At 39.4% G+C, this 19,008-nt stretch overlaps 2 protein-coding genes across 2 annotated transcripts in view; one reads left to right on the forward strand and one right to left on the reverse strand.

Moving 5' to 3' along the window:
- atp5md (ATP synthase membrane subunit k) overlaps positions 1-19,008 on the forward strand; it is a 550,207-nt gene that overhangs the window by 136,281 nt on the left and 394,918 nt on the right. The gene's annotated exons all lie outside the window — the stretch shown is intronic.
- Positions 6,909-19,008, reverse strand: part of LOC114647236 (inositol 1,4,5-trisphosphate receptor-interacting protein) — a 45,389-nt gene continuing 33,289 nt past the window's right edge. The window contains exon 2 of the mRNA XM_028795876.2: positions 6,909-10,241. Within this exon, the coding sequence (XP_028651709.1) occupies positions 8,625-10,229 (1,605 nt within the window). The 5' untranslated portion in view covers positions 10,230-10,241 and the 3' untranslated portion in view covers positions 6,909-8,624. The remainder of the gene's footprint in view (positions 10,242-19,008) is intronic.

The raw sequence follows: 19,008 nt of genomic DNA on the forward strand, positions 1-19,008 counted from the left end.
GTTGTCAAGGTTTCTTTTTAAGCTCCATGAATCAGGACTTTATCCCAGTTTCCCACAATGCTTTGTGTAAAGACATTTTTACTGGTTTAAGTCCTAAATGCACTTCACCTTAACTTCCACTGGTGTCCTCGAGTATGTGATTCACCATTTAATTGCTTTTGAGGACGTTGAAGGCCTGGATTAGGTCCCCATGCTGCCTCCTCTCCTCGAGACTAAACGGGTTTAATTCTCTTGAGTATGTCATTGTGTGACCTGACATGCCCTTAAGTCCTGGGGTGCACCCGTTTGCTTTCCTGTGCATGACTTCAAGTGCTGCCATGTCTTTCTTTTAGCATGGTGACCAGAGGTGCATACAATAATTATATATACAACAAGGTGAATTTCCCCTTGGGATTAATAAAGTGTCTATCTAATACTCCATCTGTGGTCTCACTAGGGCATGATATAGTCAAGTATATTTAACTTTGATTTATATTTTTCACAATATAACTACTGTATTTGCCCTTTGAAGTTCTTCCATGAATTGCTTAGATGAGGAAAATGTCAACATCAACCCCTAAATCTTTTTCAGAGGTTGCTTCCAGTAGGACAGTGTCTCCATCTTATATTTGCAATTTTCTATATGAAACTGCATTACTCCAATTTTAGTGTCATCTGCAAATGTCACAGGTTTATTATAAAGTACATCAAATTGATATAAATCAGAAAGACTAAGTGGTCCAAGGACAGTCCCCCAAGTGACGACCCATTTCTCCTCTTATCTGTCCTCTTGGTGTCCTGCCAGTTGAGTAACTTGAGATCCAGTTTTGCAGGTTACTTCTGATGCCTCCAGCTTCTCGTTTTTTTGAAAATCTACGAGTATGAAAGATTGATTTGGCAGTTTCTAACTCCGTAGCCATCGTAATGGTGAAGCTGTTTTCTGAAACGTACTCCATTCAGATTTACTTCTTATTGCTTCAGTTTTCCAGTCTATATATTTAACTTCTGAAAACTTGAAAAGACAATGACAATTAAAAAATTTGTGCAAATGAAAATGAATACAAAATTCATGGGAAGCCCTTTATTAGACCCAATATGCATAGGGCACTTTTCAGCACCCCATCCATTATTCAGTTCTAACAAGTCTGATGCCAAAACAGTAAATCTGACATGACTGTATATGTAATATTGTATTTTATAACCAGGTAAGAACAGAATACATAAAAGTCATAACTGAGTTTTCAGTAACATGTAATTTGTTTAAATAGTTTGTTTTCTTATGTTAGCCTATTTGGGGATCAGTGGATGTACAGTTGGTCTCTTTATGACACTGAAAGTCCCATTCAAACAAATTGGTGGTCACTTGGTGGAACACATTCTCTAAAAAGCCACTGAGATAATGGAATCTGTTTAAGGAATATGTCGTGAATTATTATTTTGTTGAAAGATTCCACTTAAGAGTAGCTTTTATTTTTGCCATTGAGCAAAAGTCTGTTATGACACAAAGGCTCGTGATTTTTTTACAGAGCGTTCATCACAAGGTGCTTTATAAAGCAAAATATTTCAACTTTTAAAGTACAACATATGGCAACATACAGAAAATGGACTGGCATCAGAAAAACAAAATACACACTGTCCTTCAGAAATACTGAGATTGCAAAAGCAACTAACATTTTGACAAGATGAACATAAGGCACAGAAGCTTAGCTTTTCTTTCGGGGCATTCATTTAAATGTGTCTTTACCATCGCAGTACAACAAACTCTCGACAGAACAAAGTGCTCCTTGTGTGGCCCTGAACAAGCAGCTTGAACAAAACACCTGCACAATTCTAACAACGCAGAGGTCTACACATAATGAAGTTCACCCTTCTGTTGATAGAAAAGAATCTGAAAGGTAAAAAAAAAAAGGCCTGCCTTGATGTCAACCAAAAGCTGATGATCTCAGTCATTCATCCAATTCTGGCCTTCTCTACCCTGGTCACAACAGTGGGAAACTAAAGCTGCAGGCCAAATCAGCATTACTGGTGAGAACCCATTACTACGACAAAGGAGGTAGGTGTGAAGGACCCCACTGCACACCTCCAGTATTATCTTGGCTTCATATCCTTCTATCAGGTATTAAAGTAATGATAGCAGCACACAAAGAGGATTTCACAATGCCTATGTTAACTGAAGCACTTGTCTGTTTCTCCAAATCACATCCAATTAAACAGGAATTAACTCAAATGAAAGGTTCAAAACCCGTTCTACGTTTGTAAGGAGTCAACAGTTGGCACCACTTGTAGGTGACATCAGTAAACATGCTACGCATTAAACTCCAAAGCACGGCTAAATACACTGCAGCGTAACAATGCTTACTTACGTATGGGGCCTGCAGTACAGCGCAGCTGCTGGCTGTTAATAAAAGTGCAAAGTTCTGATAGAACATCTGTTTTAATCTTTAATATTAAATTGGCATTAATGATTGTCGAGCACGAGTGCCTCACAGACATTTTCAAGGCTCCAATACCACCCTAACTGGGGGGTCATTAACTCCACGTCTTTCCCAGTCTGCAGTTCAGAAGCTCATTGGCCGAATGTCAAGAGACCCAGTTCCCATTTCCACCACCAAGCCATGCCCCTTTCAGGACACTGATATAAAACAAAGAAGCCCACCAGAAATGGGCACTTACTGAAGAACCTGACATGGAGGAGAACAAAGCGACCCACCCAAGCATCTACTTTGATTTTGCATCAATCATTGCCATCTTGTTTTGCATTCAAAAGTGCAATTTATTTCTCTGTTTTTTTCTCATCCATTATTAAACAGGGGGGTACTGACTGGTAACCCAAACTTTTTCAGTCTAAGCAATCCCATTCTTTCTACAGTGGCATAGTTGGCAGGATTTACATACGGAATGGAACTCCAACAAGCCCAACCAAATAGCATATGATATATGGAAAAAACAGGTCCAGCAGATTAAAGTACAGGTCGTGATGCCACAGGTGGGCTTTGTGGAGATGTGGTACGAGGCGAGGGAGGCATGGAAGACAGTGTGCCCTCAGCCTGTCATGAGCACTCGTCCTATTGTGCCCCCACAATGACACTGATGTATTCATTTTAATATTTGAAAGGTCCACCACCAGAAATAAGTGGACAACTGAATATTATGACTTTGAGCAAAGAGCCGCAGGAGACTACAACTTAATTGAAGAACAAGATACTCTCCAGGTATGGCCTATCCCCAGGCAGCCAAGCAAAGAAGTTCCACGAATGATGTTTTGATGCTAACCGGCCCACTAGAAATCCAAGTTTTTGAAAATAGCCAGGTGGCTCCGGCCCAGAGAACACACCATCAACAAAACAGATGAGATGATCTCCTGTGATTAACTCATTCACGCTCTTCCAGAAAGACTCACTCGACCCATCCATTGACAGTCCTGGAACAACAATATGGAAGGCCTGGTCGAGGTGACTCAACAGCACCAGGCGGAGAAGCCCAATAAGAAAAAATAAAGAAAAAGGCCTCTCCTAGTGAGAGCAAATCAACCAGAGACTGAGAAAAAGCCGTCTGAGATGCGAGTCAGGCAGAAAGACACTTGCCACCTCTGCCCCGAGACACAAATGATCCTGGGTCACTCGTGGTCCGGCCAGTGAGCTTCTGAATGGTGGAGGCTATGCAGGTGGGTTTACCAGGAAAATCTTAAATGTGATAGCAGATTTTGCCTGTTAAACGAACAAAAATAATATGTAATACCTCTGCGCCTGTAAAAACTGTGAAAAAATGTACAGTATTATGAAAAAAAAATCTCCCTGTCCATTAACCCCTTTCTTCACTTTAGTTTTAACGGTTTACTTTAAACGAGGGCCTAATGGAGTATTTCAGCAATCCACTGAGCCCCAAGCAGGCTAGTTGGCAACTATGATAACTTTAATATTATATTTGTATCTTCCAAAGAGGAAGCAGTCTTTACAAAATAGACATAAATATTCTTATTTGTACTATATTTTCTTCAGATTTTGTAAGAAAACATAAGATTAAATATATAATATTTAAAAACTATGCTTGTGCAATTATATACAAATAAAATATATACAGTACTTTTAATTCCATTTTCTTTCCCTATCTACAGCCATATAAAGGCTTTAAATGAATATTTTTGATGATTTCAGCAGAGTAAGTGCTTTTAGCGAGTCATATCACACACGCTGTCCTGTCTAGGATGGCACATGCCTGGTGCACTAAATGAAAGGACAGCTGGGCCTCGCGAGCCTCATTCATGCCAGCGTTGGGCAGACCTGTCCCTGCAAGGCCACAGCGTCTCATTCCAGCCTTTCACTTTATCTCATCTTTATCTGTTTCACATCGGGTATATCTTGTTGAGATCACAGCTCTCATTTCTGCCTTGATCATTCTTTACTCTGACGATTTTTTTTTTAAACGCAGGATCACAAAAGAATCAGCAGTTGGCTTCATTTTAGGCTCAAAAGCAATTGCCTAGAATTAGGTTGGCTGAAGAAAAACGTTATTTATTAAGGCTCTAGAGACACACTTTTAACCATTAATGCAATAAACCAGTGTAAGATAACAGAAACCGGGTAATATTTAGGATGAGATAATTAGTCTTATCCGGCAATTTTTGAAACTGCAATGTTCAATGTTTAGAAAATATGTGAAACAATCAGCAGCAAAATCTCATGTTAAAAAGAAGAAAATACCCAGTGGCACACTACAATTTCCACACAGAATGTCTTCATATTTACACAATGCTTTGCTTATTTTAAAACATACAGAAATATCAACATTATGAAAACTAAATCCTTTTGCCAAAGGCCATGGCTGCACCAGTTACAGGATGAAAATGAAATGAAATCCCTCATAACAGATCAGGCAAAGTCACATCCACCACCTAGACAATACCAACGACATTTTACTGACAAATTGACCAAACTTTTAACATTCCATCACACAATTTGATTATGTAAGTGAGTCGTTTTGGAGTGTTGCAATTCTACAGAATGTATAATGAAATCTTCCTAAACCAGGGGTCGCCAAGTTCGATCCTGGAGGACCACCGTGGCCGCAGTTTTTCATTCTAACCCTTTTAAATTGAGTGCCCTGTTTGTGCTACTAATTAACTTCTTGTGAATTCATTTTAATTGAATTGCTTTTTTAAGATTTGTTCCCCTGAATTTCTTCATCTTTCCTCTGAATTGCTTCATTTCTTTCCTTAAATGGCACCCAAACAGAAATGAAATGTGAAACCAACAGAAGACCAACTCACTCAGGGCCTCAAACTCCAACCAATTTCACTTCAACCAGCTGCTCAATGAGGTGCCGATTCTTGTCGTTAACTAAACCCGTTCTTTAATTTCGTGGCTTGTTGCTGCTCTCGTGGTGCAATAGCAGACATTTCTAAAATTGTTGATTTTCTCTTTTCTAAGAGCACTGATAAAATGTCTTGTGGACCTGAGCAGATCGACATTCCTGACACCTTCATCTTTCTTTATTTTCAGATATCGTATGATGGACCTACGGTGGGCTAGCGCCCTGCCCAGGGTTTGTTTCCTGCCTTGCGCTCTGTGTTGGCTGGGATTGGCTCCAGCAGACCCCCGTGACCCTGTAGTTAGGATATAGCGGGTTGGATAATGGATGGATGGATGTATGATGGACACAGTTTACTGGTCATGTTTTGGCTCATTATTGTATGGCAGTCAGTTACAGAAAACGAAACAATGAAGGGGTCCGAGTCTTCAAGAACAAGTGAATTAAAATGAATTCAAAAGAAGTTTATCAGCAGCAAAAACAGGTCACTAATTAAGAAAAGAGCTAGAATGAAAACCTGCAGCCAGGGCTGGAGTTGGCGACCCCTGTCCTAAACCAGGACACTAAAATTTACAGTGGGAAAGAAATATAAACAACAGGGCTAAAGAGTCCTTCATGGTGACTGGGCCGACACCAAATACAATTACAGTTGCAAGCCCCTAGCCTTCCGTCAGTTGAAGCAGGACACAGTGATGTTATAACCGTTTACTTCTCTCAGACATTCTGCCTAAGCTTCATCAATGGCTACAGCTGTATTCCCATTTGAACAGAGTTCCCTGGATTTTACCATTAAGTGAATTACCTGGGATAAATGGAGTTATTTAATTAAATGAAATTGGCTGAGGAGCTGGGTTTACTACACTCAAATAATAATTACAAAGAAAAGGAGGTCACCTACTCCACCAAAAGTATGCTGTTACAATAGAAAATGGATCCAAAATCTCCTCAAGCCTCTTGCTGAAGGTGACAAGTGTGTGTGAAGTGTTGCCTCAGGCCATGTGATGCCAATGGAAGTAAAGAGGCAGGTGCCCCACACATAATACCTTACCTTAAATGCAGGGGTCCTCAATCACAGTCCTGGAGGGCCGCAGTGGCTGCAGGTTTTTGTTCTAACCCGGTTGCTTAATTAGAAAGCAATTCTTTCCAATAATTTAATTTCATGGCTTGTTAGTGCTTTAACTCTGCCATGTCAGGTCATTCTCATATCCTGGATTTTCTTCCCCTGTCTAAGGATATCATCCAAATGATTTGAAGCCTAAAATGAAGGAGTAATTCTCAGTCCTTCACTTTTTGCTCTTCACTTTCCTTCGAAGTATTTAATTTAACCCAGTAGTGCATAATAAATGCACAGAGGTGTAAATAGTAACAAGCTAAATGGAGAAATGCTGCTCTCTTTTGTCATTTGCATGTTATTGCTAATTAGGAGCCATTAAAAACCAAGAATACAGCTGTTTAAGACTAAAATAAGCAATAAACGGTCAAAATCTTAACAAGTGAGACAACTAAAGTGAAGCAGAAGTGTTACTTGGGCAATAAGGGCTTATTATTAAGCAATTGGGTTGGAGCAAAAACCTGCAGCCACTGCGGCCCTCCAGGACCGTGATTGAGGACCTCTGCCTTAATGTTATGTAAGAACAATGAGATGAGACTCAATATGTAAGGAATAATGGAGACCTCATCAATTCAGTCAAAAAGGGAAACATCGTACTGCTTGTGCTCACCCTTAGCTCTCTGCATGACTGTGTGGATCAATGAATCCTTACTAGATCAAAGTGAAGAAACATCTACCAGAATGTTTCAAAGGAGCCACAGCAGACATGAGTGACAATCACCTAAATACTGAATTGCACAACAGGTTGGCTAAGGGGCCTATTAAAGTTTTTTTATTTGCCTCTGGCTCTCAGGCTAGGGATTTGCATTGGCATTCAGAAGGCTGCCAGTTCAAATCCCATAAATGCCAAAAGTGACTGTACTTCATGTGTCCCTTGAGCAAGGCCCTTAACCTGCAATCTCTCCATCCTGGGTATGACGTTAACCTGCATCCAGCCCTGCATGTAGGCCCTCCGACCTGCAGGGAAAAAATCTGGGGGTTGGTGGCAGAATTGGCACTCCAGCCACCAGAAAAAAACTCACACTGGTTCCATTCCATCTGAACTGGTGTGGTGCTGAGGTGTCACCCGTCACCTGGCTGCACTCGGGTCCTAATCTGGGATCCTGAGTTGGTTTGTCATGTGGTGGCTGCAGCAATGCGCCTGCTCCTAACCTCACCTCACCTCACCTCTGCATCAGTCAGATACAAAACAAAACAATGAATCGCCTTCATCAAATGATCAAATAAAATTTCCGATACTCAAGGTTTCCATCCTGGTTTCCTCCTTAACTCCAGGTTCAGGTGTTGTCAGTCCTGTCCGTCTCCTATCGATAATAAGTGATAGGTTCAAAAGACTCTTCACAATGATGAACTGTGATCTAAAACTCCAGAAGCACAGTCAATTTAGAGGCTGCGGTTAAACTGACCTCACAGAGATGTGGTAGGACATGAGAGCACATGAGCCTAGGATTATGAAACCCTAAATTTTATAATAATAACAATAATAATTTCATTTATATAGCTCCTTTACTTTACAAAAAAAAAACTGAATGACGGTCAGTCTGGCAGATTGAGAGCCATGCAAAATATCTTGAGTTCTGGTAATGGTTCTGGAACAACATGACGTCTCATTTTTCTCATCAAGTGACTCATTTTAAAACAACTAAGTACCCCTGAGTTTGAAAATACACAAAAAGCATGTAACAGAATAAAAATAGTATAACATCCCAGACTCCAAGCTAAAAAGCTGTGGATAAGTCATCAGGTTACCTGCTATACTACAAATGAATTTCTTATAATGAACTAAGTACCCGACAATACATCTGGTAATTATGATAGCGTTTTGGTTATGACTGTGGTAGAAAGGGCTCTGCTAAGGGTTAAAAGTGGATTTCCTTTCAGAGCGACATTCGTACGTTTTTATAGAATAAGGCAGTGATCTTTAAGAGCATTACTGATAAAAAAAAGATGAATACTCTACAAGCTTGCTGGATGGTCAGCGTTCATCACCAATGGGAGCTATAAAAGGAAATGCATTCTGACCAATTTCAAAACTGCTCATCGTGAGCAAATAAGCAACACTTTGGCTAAGAAATACGTGTGAAACAACTACTTATAAAAAAAAAAAACAAAGTTACATAAAGCAATCAAAAAAGTGCAAGTCGGCTGTATCATCTTGTACTGTAAACCAAGACATTTATACCTAGAGGCTGTTCTTTTACAAACAGAGGCATTAAAAAAGCAGCATTCACTGAAGATGGATAATCCCATTTGGAAAATGTGGCATGTACTCTTGTATCAAGACAGGAGCATTCCTCAGCATCTCCTGGAAAGTCTCCACTGTCTTGACGTAAAGATCTCCCTTCAGTAGAAGGGGCCTCAACAGATTAAGTGGCTCTGCCTCTCGAAATACCATTGGGATGTTCAACCACTTTGGAACTTTGTGGTTTCCAATTAAAACGTGATACAGCTTTTTCTCCTGAAGACTCTTCTCGAGAAACACGAGAATGTCTCGCAGTCTCTTCTGCAGTTGATCAGAATGCCACTCTGAAGGCATTTTGCTTAGAAGCAGATGCAGCAATGTGGTCTTAAGGTGGTAGCTTGTGAGGCCACTCTTTCCTGTAAGGCTGCATTGTTTCTTGTGCAGGAAAGCAACAATCTGAAGGCAGCTGAGGTGACATGAATTGCTGGGAAGATTCTTCGCAAAGAATTTAAACAAGTTCTTTTCGTAGACAGCAAAAGTCATTGGCCAATAAATATCTGAAAGGTTGTTGTTAGAACTCTCAAAATGAGACAACAAATAGGCATCGGTGTCTTCATACTGGACTACTGGTGTGATATTAAACACAATGACCTTACCTGACTGAAATTTGACTTTTATAGCTCCAGGTGAATCCAAACTGTGGAATGTCAGGTCAAATTTATGTTTGTGGGAAATTTGGTTCCAAGCTTTAGTTATAGAAATTTGAAACCATTTCATAACTTGATCTTTGGCCAAGTAAGTGGTATTCTTTGAGCAGAGTAGGCCATCCATGGCATTTTTGGTTTTGACCTTCTCGGCTTTACTATGCAGTAAACACAGCATGTCCTCTCCAAGATTGGTCCTGCCACAGAGACAATCGAGCTTATCCTCATTTGCGTTTACGATTTTGATTCTACCGCATCCTTGCCAGGTGGGTGGAACGTCATTTCCAGGGCTGCACCAGTGCTCAAAAGTAAAGCGATATGGCTCGGGTGGAGTAAAAGGTACAATCAAGTCACAAAGCACTGGCTTGCCCACTTTCCAGTTTTCATACATGCTTCCAATACCAATGCAGTCCTCAACCTCCATGTCTGCATCCCTGTTACAGGTACTCCTCAAAGCTTCTAAAAGATCGTCAGCAAAGCTTTCAACAAACTCCCGCATTCTCCAGAAGTCTGTTCCAGAGACACCAATGCAGCTGTCATGAAAGCTGGCCAGTACACCTTTGTCTGGAAGGATCATTTTTTTGGCAACATTTCCAAAAGAAAGATAGTCCTCTTCTTCAGAACTTGAATCTTGGTTGTTGCCATCCTGGAAGTCTTGTCTCCATATCTCAATCATTAAAAATATAACTAAGGACACAGCACTCCAGAAATCCCAGCTTTGGTTAAACTCCTCCACCACTGGCTTTTCCTCGGCTTGATTCATTTTGGCTGCTTCTTGCTCAAGCCGAGCTCTCTCCATTTCATATGCCTTTTCATGCTCTTTCATCCGGGTGATGATTTCTTCATCCCGTTCAGGAATGGTGGCATTTTCCTTCGGGAACAAGAAAGGACGATTGAGAATCGCTGCTGTGACAAAAAAACAGACTTGAAAGATGCCGCCCTGCATAGTTTCAGGTTCCTGCAAAAAGAGAAGAGAAAACACATTTTACGTTACTGCATTACAGTATTGTCTTCTTAATTTCACTAAAATACCATCATATTTAAAATCTAACAAACATCTGGACCATTTCCTTTTATTGCTCATCAAATATTCTACTGAAGAAAGGTTTTCAGGTGTACAGCAGTAATTAATTGTAAAATCTAAGAACTTACTGAAAGCAATTTTATTTCTAGGAAACATCCAGTTTTTTTTTCATATACTGTAGGATAATGGTCACCCATATTTCCCCCTTTCCTCATCTCATTTGCGTCATTGCTTTGTGTTTAAAATAGAAAGGAAAAAAAAAATCAAAGCAAAGGAAAAACAAAACTACAGGGAAAACCTTTGCCCAGAAAATTTAACTTGGTGAGCTTCAATAAAAAGTAAAAATGTACCTCATCTTACGCAACGTTTTATTTTAGTCAGTACAGCAAGTAATAGGGTTTTCTTAATGGGTTTGTTTGTCTTTAAACATTACAATATATATTTTATTACACTGCTCAGATGGCTACTAAGAGAAAAAACTACCAAACAAAGCATAACCTCACACTATCACACAGTGCTGTTTATAATGCACCGGTGAGGCCTCATCTGGAGTACCGTGTGCAGTTTTGGTCTCCGGGCCACAAAAAGGACATAGCAGCACTAGAAAAGGTCCAGAGAAGAGCAACTAGGCTGATTCCAGGGCTACAGGGGATGAATTATGAGGAAAGATTAAAACAGCTGAGCCTTTACAGTTTAAGCAAAAGAAGATTAAGAGGTGACATGATTGAAGTGTTTAAAATTATGAAGGGAATTAGTACAGTGGATTGAGACTGTTATTTTAAAATGAGTTCATCAAGAACACGGGGGCATAGATGGAAACTTGTTAACCCCTTCACCGCCCTCTGCCGGATATATCCGGCACCGCTGTTTTAATGCTAACGCCATACTGCCGGAATTATCCGGCACATTTGCCTGTGGTTATATGAATGCCTGGCAAGTAGTATAACTGACGGTTTGGCGTGGGTATTATTACTACGTTGTATTTCGACAAGTCTGTGGTTGTTTTGGCCGGTCATGTGACGTGATTCGCATGTAACAGCTGTGAATATGGCGAAACGTAAACTGACTTCAAGTGAGGCTTTGCAGGCGATTTTGGACAGTTCTGATCATGATTGTAGCAGTTCTGAAGAAGATTTTAGTGACAGTGATGAGCAGCAACGTGCGCTGCATGATATTGTGAATGAAGACGCATCGGATGACGGCGCTGAGTGGGTGTATCCCCAGCATCTCAGCTGGGCTGCTGCCCGTGGTGAACTACCTTTTCTGCATTCGTTTGAGGGAACGTGTGGCTTTATTGTTGATGTAAACAATTACACTGCTGAGCAGTTTTATGAGCTGTTTGTGTCACCTGATTTGATCAGACATTTTGTTCATCAGACAAATCTGTATGCAGCACAGTTTATTGAGAAAAATCCCAATTTACCTCCACATTCCCGTGTTCGTGCTTGGTTTGACACTGATGAAAACGAAATGAAAAAATTCATTGGGATTTTGATGTTGATGGGAATAATCAGAAAACCAGATATTGAGATGTACTGGTCTACAGATCCTATGTATGCAACACCTATTTTTGCAGCTGTCATGACACGTAACCGATTCTCTTTGCTGCTGAAATTCTTTCATTTGAATGACAACAGAAACGAGCCAGATAAGAAAGATCCAAACCGCGACCGCTTGTTCAAGCTACGTCCTTTGATTGATCATTTATTTGAAGCATTTCAGTTGCCCTACATGCCAGGACCGTCAGTTGCAGTTGATGAAAGTTTATTGTCGTGGAAGGGCCGCTTACAGTTTCGACAGTATCTACCATTGAAAAGGGCACGGTTTGGTATCAAGATGTTTTGCTTAGCTGAGAATTCAGGTTACATTTATAGATTTCGTGTATACACTGGCAACTTGCACAACATTTAGTGGTCAATACTGCTTGAATAAATGTAAAAAATGTAAAAAAAATGTAAAAAAGTAAAAAAACAAAAATTGTTCAGATTTCGCCTGGCTTGGGGAATATTTAGGGAGTTGGCGGTTAAAGGGTTAAGGGTAAATTTCACACAAACATTAGGAAGTTTTTCTTTACACAAAGAATGATAGAAACTTGGAATAAGCTACCAAGTAGTGTGGTAGACAGTAAGACGTTAGGGTCTTTCAAAACTCGACTTGATGTTTTCTTGGAAGAAATAAGTGGATAGGACTGGAGAGCTTTGTTGGGCTGAATGGCCTGTTCTTGTCTAGAGTGTTCTAATGTTCTATCAAACCTACTTCATCCAACTTAGCTTTGTGTGAGCCTATCCCAACAGTGTCAGCCAGAATGGGGCCATGACAGAGCTCATTTACACAGAAGTGGGACCAATTCAAAAATGAAACCTACAATAATAGAAATATAAAACACATTCATAAAATTACAAGTATGCACCACATGCAGAAATAGCATAAAAAAAGAAAAGTGGAGAAAAACAGACCTGTCCATGCATTTCGTTTCTACCCAACTTTTTATCCATGTAGGTGTAATATTGGTAATCGTGGAAAATCATCAGTTCTTTCTAGAAGTGCCTATGACTGTGTGCACCATAGTATCTAGTGCAGGGGTCCCAAGCTTTGGTCCTGGAGGGTCCCAGTGGCTGCAGATTTTCATTCACTTTTCTTAATTAGTGACCTGTTTTTGCTCCTAATTAACTTCTTTTGAATTAATTTTATTTGACTTGTTCTTGAAGTCTCAGACGCCTTAATTGTTTCTTTTTCCTTAACTGGCTGCCATACAATAATGACATATAAAATGAACCAAAACATGACCAGGAAACTGTGACCATTACACAATATCTGAAAATAAAGAAAGGTGAAGGTCTCAGGAATGCTGATCTGCTCAGGTCATCAAAACATTTGAACAGTGCTCTTAGAAAAGAGAAAATCAACAATTTCAGAAATGTCTGCTATTGCAAAATGAGAGCAGTAACAAGCCATGGAATTAAAAAACGGGTTTAATTAACAACAAGACTCAGTGCCTAATTAAGCAACTGGTTGGAGTGAAACTGAGTGGAGGCTCACTCACTTCACATTTCATTTCTGTTTGCGTGCCGTTTAAGAAAAGAAATGAAGCAATTCAGAGGAACGATGGAGAAATTCAGGGGAACAAATCGTAAAAAAACAAGTCAATTAAAATTAATCCAAAAGAAGTTAATCAGCAGTAAAAAAAAAGGTCAGTAATTAAGAAAAGGGTTAGAATGAAAAGCTGCAGCCACTGCAGCCCTCCAGGACTGGAGTTGGGGACCCCTGATCTAGTGGACAGTGCTACTGGAATATGTGATTCCAAGGATGCTACTTGGTGCTAATATATTTGAAAAGTGGTGTTTGCATATGAGATATAAATTCTTGACCAATCATGGTTAGTGCTGTGCTGCACTATGACTGCACCTTACCTCCTCACCTGTTCATGATTTTCATGGTTAGAATATCATGGCCAATGATACTGTGTGTCAACAATGGGCTCCAAACATTTGCAGAAATTTCTGCAAAGCACTAAACTGCCGCAGTGACAAGATTTATAAACCTCACAAGAAAGATGTCAAGCAAGTCTTATTTGCAGCAGGCGTCGTCTGAGATTCCTGTGCTATGCTAGTTTATAGTAGTTTGGTGTTATCCTTCAGAGTAAGACAGAAAATATAATTTGGAAAAATAAACTAGTGCTGGGCGGTATACCGGTTCATACCAAAAACATTTTTTTATTTTTGTTATGATATGGATTTTTCTTATACTGAAACACCGGTTTAAATAGCCTAAACAACATTCGGAACTGGCGCAGCGGGAAACTGTTTAAGGGGGGACCTTTTTCACTGGTGCACCGCAAAATACACATGCAACAGAGTTCATGTGTTAGTGGAGGTATTGAGCGGTGAAAATGGACAGAGAACATTCTGAAACTGAAACCGTAGCAGACGGTAAAGTTGATCATGATGACACAGAAGAACTTTTGACGAAAAAAAGGAGCCATGTCTGTAGATACTTTGGTTTTAAAAGGTCGGATGTGGACCATTATGTTCAAATGTGTGAATACTGTTTCTGTACTACTGGATAATACTGCAAGCCAAGTTGAACTTGTTTTATTTTATTTTGGTGAATACTGTGTAATGTACCTGGGCTTGAAGTTTTGAAGTAATAGTATTATTACTGGAAGTTGCACTATTATTTATTTTATTGTTATTACTTATTAGTTTAAATATTAAGCAGTTTAATGATGGTAAAGTTGTTTAAAAAGTCACTTTAACGTGTCAGTGGTCAGAGATTGTTAACATTAACAGAAAGTGTAGTTGGTTTACAAAAAATATTTACCATTTATTCCTTTTCTAAGACATGTTCAGTGCAATACAACTTTTGACAAGCACCTCTGGATATTTTACTAAGTCTAAATGCCTCTTTGGATGGTTGGCAATTTGTTTCCAAAATTTTTGTTTAAGTTGTTTGCAAAATTTGTTCAATAAAAAGGTTCTATATTTTGACAGCAACTGTCATGCAATGTGATTCCTTCTCTTCATTAGTGCCTCATTAGTCCCCCCCCTCCTTGAAAACTATCACTTTATGGGGCCATGCAAACCTGTATTAATACTTGTGTGCACATTAAAATGTTTTTTTGTACAATGTACAATTCTCATGACATAGGTTATTCTTAACCAGTCTACTGCAGTAATTGCAGTAGAAAATGTGGTTAACTCACGCATGGGAAAAAAATACCGTTGAATACCGTGAAACCGGGATAATTTAGAAAAATATTGTGATATAGAATTTTGGTCATACCGCCCAACACTACTTTAAAGTGCGCTTGGTTTAGCTATATAGCACCAGCTAGTGTACCACGTAGCTTATAAGGCCATTATAAATAACTGATGACGTGCACAGACAATGTAGAAAGGTTTTTCCATGTTTTAACAGATAAGAGCAATACACAGTGCAGCAGTTCACAGTTTCATATTACAATTAAACTATTTTGTCTACCATACTGTTACATTTTCATCTCTTTGAAAGTGCTCTTCTCTACAAAGGGACCCTTTCTTTGGTTAAATAGCATGCTACCGCCTTCGACTGTTGGCCTTCATTGCCTGTAGCAGCAATGTTTTTTGTGTTAGATAATTCTGTATATTCAACCAGATGATTTTTAAAAAAAAATGTTGTTAATCCCCAAGGGGAAAATGTCTTTTTGCATGACCTTTGGGAGTCAGAGTGCAGAGTCAGCATGTGACCATAAAGGTTTGTTGTCTGGGACTCTTTTGCACTAAGTGCCTTCATACATAGTTTACAGATTACTTCATTTATATTCTTCATTTTGCCCTTTTCGCTGGGGCTAAAACCACTGGCAAGGATGTACCTTTCTTCGTCACTGATTCCTCCATGTTTTGCTAATAGCTTCATTGACTCATGGAGAAACAAAATGAGGACATCTGCTAGCCAAATGTAGAATTAGTGAAGTAAAGGATCTGTCATTTTAAACAACATACCAACATAAAATATTTCCTTTCTTATTTAAAATGGTGATAACTGAGCTCTTTGTTTGATATAGAAGATATAAAAATTACCAAAGAAATTTTATAGAGAGATGATGGAGCAGCTAATTATTAATAATCCCAAAGTTTCTCTCCTCTTAACCAGGCCCTCTCTGGCACAGGTGAATGTGCTATAAATCAGCAATGCTTTCAAGTGACACTACACAGCTCTTCAGCACTAAAGATACAAAAATGTAAAATTACTATCAATCACAACCCCTATATTGGAATCAAAGTCTAAAATTAGAACAGCCTCATCATAAAATGGACTTGAATAAATGCTTAACAACAAAGGAAAATTATTTTTAGTCACTCAAAAACACCATATTCAGTAATTCTCTTTCTATCATCGCCTGAACAAGAGTGATTCAGAAAAAATATGCTTCATTCTGTTTCACTGTATCTTAACACTAAAGGTGTGTGCAAGTGATGGCACAGAAAGTGTGCAACTCTGAGTGCAGATACAGTAGGTATTGCAAAGTCATTTAGAATATGCAGGTGAACAAAAGTGCTGATGTTTTCAAAAATACAAGCTTTGCTTTTTTATTGAATGAATTAAAAACATATAACATTCCATACAATCAAGTCAAAACTTAACAGAACTAAATTCAAATCAACCCCCACCCATGAGAAAGAGAGGAAGGCCAACAGCCAGAGTAAAACACTTGAGAGTAGTAAAGAGTGAAAGGAGTCTTTTCCCCCAATTTAAACGCTGTCAATAAGCGGACGCTATGAGGGTGCTGTTGCCCCATGAAACCCAACAGACAGATGCAGACGCAGGTTTAAAAGCACCAAGAAGTAATTTAATTTTCTTCTCCAAAGTGCCGCAAAGCACCTCCACCACCATATACACAATCAATAAACACAATAGTAAATACAATAATATTCCTCCTCTCCTCCCAGCAGCTCTGTCACACTCCCTCCCAACTCCGGCTCACTTACTGGGTCTCCCATAGTCCTTTATATAGTCCTTGACCGGGAAGTGCTTCTCCGCTTCTGTTCACGTGACTTGTCAGCACTTCCGGGTCAGATGGAGAATTACACTTTTCTTCAGCCCGGAAGTACTTCTGTTCCTCCGTCCCTGTGACTTGGGAGTACTTCCGGGATATACGGGAAACAAAAATCCCCTCATGTCCCTGCAGCGTCACACGGTGGTCCTCAGGGTACCCAGCAGGGTTGTGAAGCCAAACTCCATCTTCCATGATGCCCTGCGGGAATCCGAGGCACCTCTAGGCTGCAGAGAAGACACCATCTAGTGTCCTGGATGTGTCGGCCAGGATGAGCTGCCGGCCGTCCATCACAACGCTTATTCTAAAATGTCATTGATTAGGCCCTGCCAGGTTTTAAAAAAGTTTTGAACAGATCCTTTAAGTGAGAGTTTGATTTTTTCCATTTTCAAATAGTATATAACATCAGTTACCCACTGACTTAAAAAGAGATGGGTGAGGATTCTTCCAGTTGAGCAAGACAAGTCTACGTGCCAATAGTGAAGTAAAGGCAATCACAGTTTGTTTGTCCTTCTCCACTTTAAGCCCATCTGGAAGAACACCAAACACACCTGTTAGTGGGTTAGGAGGGATTGGGACACCAAGGCTGTCTGATAGGCATTTAAAACTTCTTGTCCAGAAAGATGTTAATTTGGTACACGGCCAAAATATACAAGCTTTGCTTTGATAAAACAAAGTAGGGTAATCACTTAATTACAGATTTATTGCAATGTACACAGTACAATGAAATCCCTGTTTGCACGCTTGACCAAAATGAAACACATAACCACTGTCCAGTGGTCCAAATTTTGCACCATAGGTTATTAAAAATATAACATCACAAAGTATAACAGTCTGCGATAAGCAAAGCGGTTAAGTTTCTTTTCACTTCTGCTGAGATTAAAGGTGGAAAAAGGTGTTTTTTTTTAAAATAAATATTCAACACCTTTCTTTCTGGGTCAATGGTAAAAAATGGCAAGAAACTGCATAGTTCTGCTATTCTTTTTGCAAAGCAAAACTCTTAATCCTAAAACTCTAAACTCTAAGTTTCTTTGGAAAGTCAATTTCACACAAATCCAAGACTCATCACTAATGCCTGTGCTTGATTCTGCGACCTATGAGTTTAAGAGTGACTGTGTGCACAAGTGAGCCTTTCTATGGACTGGTGCTTGTTTCTTCTTGTGTTTAGGTCTGTTAGAAAAGGCACAAGAACCTGCTCAAACCCCTGGACTGGTTTAAGTGAGTCTGAAAATGAGATGAGAAGAAACATTTGGAGTGCTGAAACAGGGGAATAAAATGATCTATAAAGTGGAACATTTTGCTCTTCCTCCTCATACCAATTGCCCACAAGGAATCTCATTATTAATGTAACCTGTCTTCTTCTCATTCTAAATGGGGACCAGAATGTATATACTAAGATACACACAAAAAGACCAACCATGAAATGAAGGGTCTTGACACTATCCAAGGAGGTCAAGGAGGCAGCAAGAAGGTTCTCCCTTCTGGTCACACCATTTCTGTTTATTCTCCTTCCCAGCTACCAAAGCAAGAGGGCTTTCTGTAATACTTCAAACTCATATCTGCACTGCAGTATTCAAATGAATGTGACACTTACAAACACAGCCTTTCTTTCACAAGAATCTGCACTTAAAGTGACATAATTACAGAGAAGGCGGAATGGACCTCAGTTCATGCTCAGAAACCCAGACAAAGTCACTTCTGATTGCTCAAACATCATAAACACAATAACAAAATCAAAACCAAAAATATAGCAAGCTGACAACAGATTAGATGTGGAAAACCTCAACCAACTTTACACTGTGTAGCATGGGACACCAGTTGAGTTCTACATGCAGGAGCTGGAGGACAATGAATAAATAACATGTAGAACTATATTAAACTCAGCATCTCTTTCTCCTTCAATTATAATTACAGCAAAATTATAATACTGGTCAGTTTAATATTTATGCTTCATTCCATATTTGTTTTAGGCATTGTGATTGGTGCCATTAAAGAGCTGAAATTCTTAATAAATCGATGGTAACAATTAATAAATAAATACCATAAATAACTGGACTGTTTTAAAGGTTTTGATGCTTGCCGTTCACAAATTGCCTTGTCTTTTGTTTTGTCAACACTTTCATGAAATGTGGTAACTTTCAAGCAACATAAAGGATTGGTGAAATGTAA

Source organism: Erpetoichthys calabaricus, chromosome 2 (genome assembly GCF_900747795.2).
Source record: "Erpetoichthys calabaricus chromosome 2, fErpCal1.3, whole genome shotgun sequence".
NCBI lineage: Eukaryota > Metazoa > Chordata > Cladistia > Polypteriformes > Polypteridae > Erpetoichthys > Erpetoichthys calabaricus.